Source organism: Haemaphysalis longicornis, unplaced genomic scaffold (genome assembly GCF_048455015.1).
Source record: "Haemaphysalis longicornis isolate Haplotype H1 unplaced genomic scaffold, Haemaphysalis longicornis Haplotype H1 scaffold_5, whole genome shotgun sequence".
In the NCBI taxonomy this organism is placed as follows: domain Eukaryota; kingdom Metazoa; phylum Arthropoda; class Arachnida; order Ixodida; family Ixodidae; genus Haemaphysalis; species Haemaphysalis longicornis.
The window spans coordinates 68,280,120-68,287,020 of record NW_027526385.1 but is presented as its reverse complement, the minus strand read 5'-3'; the positions used below and the strand labels follow the sequence as shown (position 1 = coordinate 68,287,020).

The 6,901-nt window shown below is 47.2% G+C and overlaps 1 protein-coding gene across 1 annotated transcript; it reads right to left on the bottom strand.

The window, feature by feature from the left end:
* Window positions 1-174: 174 nt before the first annotated feature.
* Window positions 175-6,488, bottom strand: Pdi (protein disulfide isomerase). Its single transcript, XM_077670641.1, has 4 exons — window positions 6,210-6,488; window positions 2,557-3,758; window positions 1,782-1,871; window positions 175-1,343 (listed from the first exon to the last, which is right to left on the bottom strand). Exons 1-4 carry the CDS (start codon window positions 6,355-6,357, stop codon window positions 1,284-1,286), a joined length of 1,500 nt encoding a protein of 499 aa, XP_077526767.1. The 5' UTR covers window positions 6,358-6,488; the 3' UTR covers window positions 175-1,283.
* Window positions 6,489-6,901: the final 413 nt, after the last annotated feature.

The window sequence follows — 6,901 nt, the reverse complement described above, 5'->3', positions numbered from 1 at the left end:
ACACCACTGTTGAAAAACGTTTTTTAATCGAAAATTCAGCGTTACACATAATTTAATCAATGCATGGTACCACTCTGTCTGCAATTCCAATTTATCTACATTACAGCTAGATGTGCACCTCACTCCTATCAAGGTGTGCTGATAGCAGGTCAATTCAGTAAATAAATCTCCACATAAGTTCGAAGAGTTCACGTTTTATTTTTTTTCTGTCTTCTCGAGCGAACGCATCCTTGGCGCGTTGTTTGGCCACATGGTAAATGCCCAGCCAGCGACGATTGTGCGTGCAAACGCAGTCACCTTGGACGACGCCTTCTTTACAAAATCTAACACTGCACACTCGTACGAGACAGCCACCAAAAAAATTAAATAACCGCACCGCTCACAGTTCCGTCAGCTTAGCACCGCCTTTACACAAAAAAAACTGTGCGGCAATAACTCCTAAATGCGTTCGCCACTCATGACACAATAAAGATGGCGGATAAATACCCAGTGGACCCATTAGGTTGCATAAAACACACAACAGATACTCTCACACGGTACTAGGTACAAATTCCCCTGGGAACTTGGCGTCGCCGCTTCCATTTGAGAACTTTTGAAACGTTAGAAACAAACTGTACACGATTCGAGTTAGTCTCTTAGCGTAGCTGTCTACTTCGGATCGCTGGCAGATAAGTGGTCCCTGTTAAAATGATTGTACAAGGTTTCTAATTCAGATAACTGACAAACCAATGTTCGGAGTTGTGAACCGACAACACTGCTACAACGAAACATTTTTTTTAGGTGGGCGGCGGAGTGTCGATTGTTGGGAGTGTGCAAAGCCACATCATAGCGCAACAGTCAGAAGACTTGAAGCAAAGCACAACACTTCTCGAGCTGCAAAAGGAAGCACCGGTCGCGAGACGGCGGATTTCCACAGGGGGGCCGGCTTCCGGAGCGCATCCACAACACTTATGGAAGAAGGCAGCAAACGCGTTGAAAAAAACGTCAAACCGACGTTCTTTTTTTTTTTCTTGTTGTTTCTGTACATGGGAACGACAACAGCAGCAGCAGAGATCGGAACTCGGGAAGTAACAGAGCTTAAAAAAAAACATAACGTATCTGAAAGCAAAAACGTATTTCAAACAACAGTCTTGCAGGAAATGAGAGATAGGCTGGCAAAAGTAGTAACATTTACAACCATGATGCAGCTCTTGAAATCATTATGAGAACTTGGAAATGAAACGGAGAAAAAAAAAAATAATGGTGACAGGATGGAGAAAAGTCTGTGATGTGCATGTGAGCGTTCAAAGTTCGTCTCTCTTCTTGTCGTCCTTGTCTTCTTCCTCCTCCTCCTCCTCTTCCACCTGCAAAAGCAAAAATGACATAATTAAGGCACGATATAATTAAGAACTGCACACAAGAAGCTCGTTGTACTCTATGCTTAGTTTCCAAGCTTGACCCCGTCTCATTTCACGGGTAAGGAGCAATGAAATACCAGTTAGCGACACGCCTAATTTTGAAACTCCAAGAAATCTGCTGTTATGTGGCAACAGGCAAAAACATCTACCTACCCTTCCCGTTTTTTTTTTTTAAACAGCACGCAATGACATGAACAATGTGCATAAGATAAGAACAGCAGTCTATCAGCCTCTCTATCATCTTTTAAAAGAGCGGCTATTGCAGTTTTGTGCAATGATATGGTGGCAACTCTTTTGCCTGCTCGTTAATTCCTTTCCTTTCCTTTTCGCGCACATGCAAAGGACACCATGTAGCAGCCAATGAGAAGGGGGCACAGATCTTACATCTTCTGGAGGTGCCTGGCCATACTCTCCGTTGGTGTCGAGGAACTTGGAAAGACCCTCCAGTGTCCGCTCTCCATTGTAGTCCACAGCCTGAAGTCCACAAGACACAAACAGAGGATGTGATTAACAATCCAAATGATGCACTTCTCAATAACCACCTAAAGTGTGTCAGATACGGAATAGTATTGAAAGCCAATGTGGATGTGTTTTGAAACAAGTAGAAACCAAACTTTTCTTTGCTTCCTTATATCCCCCATATAATAAGTGTAACAACCCAATAAGCATAATTACAATGCTAATTGCAGCAACAGCAAGCGATACTACCGCCCCCTCCCCCCAACTACATTATCCCAACTAAGTAGTTCCAGATTCCGAGAGATGCGAACACGATGCTCCGACCTCTATTTCACGCTAATATCTGCACTGTTAGCATTAGCTTTCAAACTTCCACATGCACCTTAACGCTGTTATCACAATACCAAGTCCAATAAAACGTTTTGTAAGAAACCCGTTGGAAGGCAAGTGAGCAGTGAATATCAACTCTAGAATTCTTAACGAAAGCGGAAGTTGCACAATGCAGCTGTAGTATTTCACCCCCTACCGCAACAAGGGTAGGAGAGTGCGACAACCTGCAACATCAGGTGCAGGTCCCCATACGTGACACACTGCTTCATGAGCACCCCACTAAGCAGCACAGAACCTCTTTTAAGCACCCCAAAAGTGGCCCAGTGCAACTCTAGAATAAACCACCCCGCTATGAGCATCGCCTCCTCACCTCGTTGGTCTCCTTCTTGTACAACTTGATGGTGGGGAAGCTGCCGATCTTGGTGTGCTCCAGCTCGTTGGCCGTCGAGTCCATCTTGACGATGAGGATGTCGTCGCGGTCCTTGTACTTCTCGGCCAGCTCGTCGTAGATGGGTGCCAGCTGCTTGCAGTGGCCGCACCACGGGGCGTAGAACTCCACCAGGACGTCCTTGCTCTTGTCCATGACCACCTCGTCGAAGTTGCTGCTCACGACCACCTTGACCGGGTGCTTGTCCCAGTCCTCCGGAAGGTCTTGAGACAGCAGGCTCTGCTTGATGGTTCCATCAAGCACCCCCTGGACAAACTTCTTGATGTCTTCCACGGCAAGCGAGTCCGTCTCGGGCTTGAAGCGCGTCATGTCCCCTTCCAGCTGGATGATACGCATCGCTGGCACCTGCTCCTTCTTGAGGCCGAAGAACTCGAGGATACGCTCGTGGTCTTCGTCGTCCACGTCGATGGTCACGAAGAGGACCTTGTGGCGGAAGGCCTCGGCCGCCTTCCGGAAGTCATCGACAAGCTGCCTGAAGTCGGAGTTCTTCTTGCTGATGAAGAGCAGGTTGTGCTGACGGATCTGGCCGCTGAAGACAGTGGCGGCGCTCTCGTGCGTGAACTCGACGACCAGTGGCAAGCTGTTGAGCTGGACAAACTTCTGCACGTTCTCGGAGGTGATCTCGGTGTCCATGGTGTTCTTGCCCTCGTCGAACTTCTTGAAGAGCATGACGCCATCCTTGTTGGCGCCGAGCTCCTTGTAGATGGCGTCGTCCGAGGTGATGGCGAACGGGTGGCGGTCGACGGCATCCGCAGCAGACATGAACTCCTTGGCCTCTTTGCTTGCGATGTCCTTGAAGAAGCCGACAACAGTAACGTCGGCGCTTTCGACAAACTCCTTGGCTTCCTCGACACTGGCGAGGGTCTGGGCGGAGGGTCCAGTCTTCTTCTTGAGCCAGCGGACCATCTCGTCAACTGTGCGCCCACCCTTGTACTCGATGGGTTCGCCATCGCGGTAGAACTTGAGCGTGGGGTAGCCCTGGATGTTGTGCTGCTCGGCTAGCTGGCTCTCGACAGTGGCGTCGACCTTGGCCAGCTTGATGTCGGACTTCTCCTCCTCGAGCAGCTTGGCCACCTTGTGGTAGTCGGGGGCCATGGCCTTGCAGTGTCCACACCACGGGGAGTCTGCAAGATATTACAAACAAGGTCACTCTCTTCTTAAAGTGCTCTCAAAACTACGAGGCATAGTGTTCATTGATCTCGTTTTCACTAGTTCTGGTTTCCTACTGATCTTTATCAGTCTCTGACTAGGCACAAACTCCCCGAGGTGCAATCCAACATTCGTGTCTCACTGTACTTCTACGGCGTGAACTGCGAATTGGTTATCCTGACTGTCACAAAATGGTTTAAAATTATGTGGGAATCAAAAAACCTTCAACGGACTTCTAAGGTTGCAATTTAGCATCGCCGTGAGAACTTGTTCTGGGACGATTTCCTGCACAGTGCCTGCTTTGAGAGCTTCTATTTCAAAAACAAAGAAACCTAGTCTTGAAACTTGCATACAAGCAAACGTAATTATTAACCAACTCTCCCAGGGTTTAAATACTTATTACAATGTTCAGCACGCCAGTTTCTACTGACTGGCGATCTGTACACCCGCCAGAAACTACGCGAGAGGTCAAAACAGGCCCTTGAAATGGGTACAGTTAAAAACCATCACACACGCATTTTTTGTGTTCTGCTTCCATCAGAAAGAGAATATGTAGGTTCAGAAGCTTTTTGTAGTCTGCAGTGTATAAAATCCCTTTATCTCGCGGCCACGTCTACGTAGAACAGATGGGTAGATGTCTGAATAAAAGGTTGCGGAAGCATGTTAGTGCTTCAAAGGGGAACCCGTCTGTTCACCTGGCCTCCCACTGTCGTTCAGTGTGGATGCAAGTCAGGTACTGAATGCACGGGAGTGATTTACAATCACAGAAAGCAGCGCAAGATCGCCGAGACTTTTTTTTTTATAACACCCCTCTAGACTGTGTGAGCCAAACGATAGCTGCCCTCTGGGAAAAGGAATTGTCATATCTTGACCACAATTTGATTGACTACTAGATTGTGTTTGGCCCGTGTGCTGTCGTAGAAAGCTACCGCACATACACTCTGCATTTCCATTTTTATTAAAAATTCAGTAAGCACCTATCCTGTGCCTCTTTTTGGTCTCTGTGCTGTCGGCTTCTTTGCGCTGTTTTTGAGTGTGAATTTCACAGCAGAACGGTCGCTCTCGAGGTGCTTGGTAAAACTGCAGGTACAAGGATGACAAAGTTTGAGTGGAAGACCCACCTGACTAAAAGAAATAATCGTTTGCTTCACTGTCTTGTGGTTTCAGCGGTACGTATGACAGCATTTTATCCCTCGTTACAATACTGCAATACACAGACGCAATTACACGTGTTACCTCTGGTGTTTACCGTTCCAAGATAAACAGCATGCTACAAGTAGTTTCAGGTAACCTTAAAGTTCACTTGAAAGAAGAGAAGAGGAGTCATTGCTGGCCGCACATAATTTAAGAGCATAACATGCAATATAATGCGTCTCATTCGCTATCATGTGAGCGACTGCATAGCGAACGCTTAAAACAAAATGGCAATTTCGTAAAAAAACAATGCCCATACACCAAACTTGAGAAACTTTTTTCGGTTCTGTTATTTAGCTTTGCTGATCAGGAAAATGCTCATGCCTGGTTTTTTTTTTTTTTTTTTTTTTTTTTGCATGCGTGGAACGAAGGACTTTAGCGCGGAAAGTGTACAAGCTTAATTTATCAAGGTTGGTGAAAAGCGCAACAGTGAACCATGTCTTGAATTTCCAGAAAGACCAACTTTACAGAAAAACGGTTTCACACGACAGGTACTTAAGGTGTTACGGTCGGCTTTTTTTTTTTTTTTTTTCGAGGATAAGTTTCAGTGGCAAGCGGCGCCTGACCTGTTGTGCTCGTTTCTCAACCGTCTTTCTCATTTGGCGCCTTCGTCGAACCAACTCCCCCACTAAGCTTCTCGAGGTTACGAAAGGAAAGGTCACATGTGTCACGTAGTTCATATCCGGAATGACAGGGGAATTAAGAATGGCTCGCGGGGTCCAAGAAAAGAAAATTCTCGGAGAGGGCCAATCCGGTAAAGCGGGGAGTTAACGTGGAAAGCAAAGAGCCCCATCGGCGTCAGAAACCAACTTTGCTCGCTACAATCAACGCCAACACCGATAGCGCGGAGATAGGACGGCGACCAGCCATGAGTCGGGCGAAAGTAAGCCGCCGCTGATTAGTCGGCCACGCACACACCGGTCATCGCACTGCGAAGAAGACCGGCTCAACGAGTCGGGCATTGTTGAAAGCCGGCGCCGTAGCCTCTAAAAACGGCACCGCCGAACCGCATCCGGCATGCATCACTTGGCGACGACCGGGAGGCCAGACTCTCCCCAAAAACTACGACCAAACGAAGCTTCTTGCGATAAATATCAGTTTCTTCCACAAGCCGATGTCGCTGAATATACTTTGAACCTCAACTGTTGAAAGTAAAATCGCGCCGTAGCGCGGACTTCCTAGTCCCTCGGGCAAGCCGGCGCGAACGAGGAAAAAGCAGATGTTATACTCACAGAACTTGACAAACACATTCTTGTGCTCCTTGATGCCCTTCTCGAAGTTGTCCGTCTTGAGAACGAGGACGTGATCGTCGATTTCGTAGTCATCGCAGCTGATCGCCGCGATGCAGCACAGAAGGCTCACGACCTTTAGAGAAATCATGATGCCGCTTGCGGAGGCTACGACGACCAGACACGAGCGGCTACTACTCCCACGGGACACCACCTACTACCCCCACGAATGACAAGCGCCACGGCACGAACGTGGCAGGCCCGAACGCGCGTCACGGCGCATGCTCAATTTATGGGAGTTGCCATACTCGTGTTGAAGCACCATTGGCGCGTTAGTGGTCACGTGATGTGGCGGTTTCGGCAAATTTAAACAAAATCTTTAGAAATACGCGAGTTTGCAAAATATGTACGTGCTTGTCTTGAGACTGTTGGGACAGTTGAGTTCGTGCGAAACTTTGAGTTGACACACTTCAATCAATTCGTAAGCAACGTTTAATGTTGAATCAGCACATGAAAACACGAAAGAACCGAAGGAGGCAGGGCTCTCTTTCATATTGTTTCTGCGTCCTTCATGTCTCATCGGTTGCGTAATTGCGAAGTACAATTTTCGACAAAAAATCTGAAGTTAAAAACCAAAAATAAAATCTTAAAAATTTGTTCTGAATTTATAGACAGTAAATTTTTTTAAAAACAGT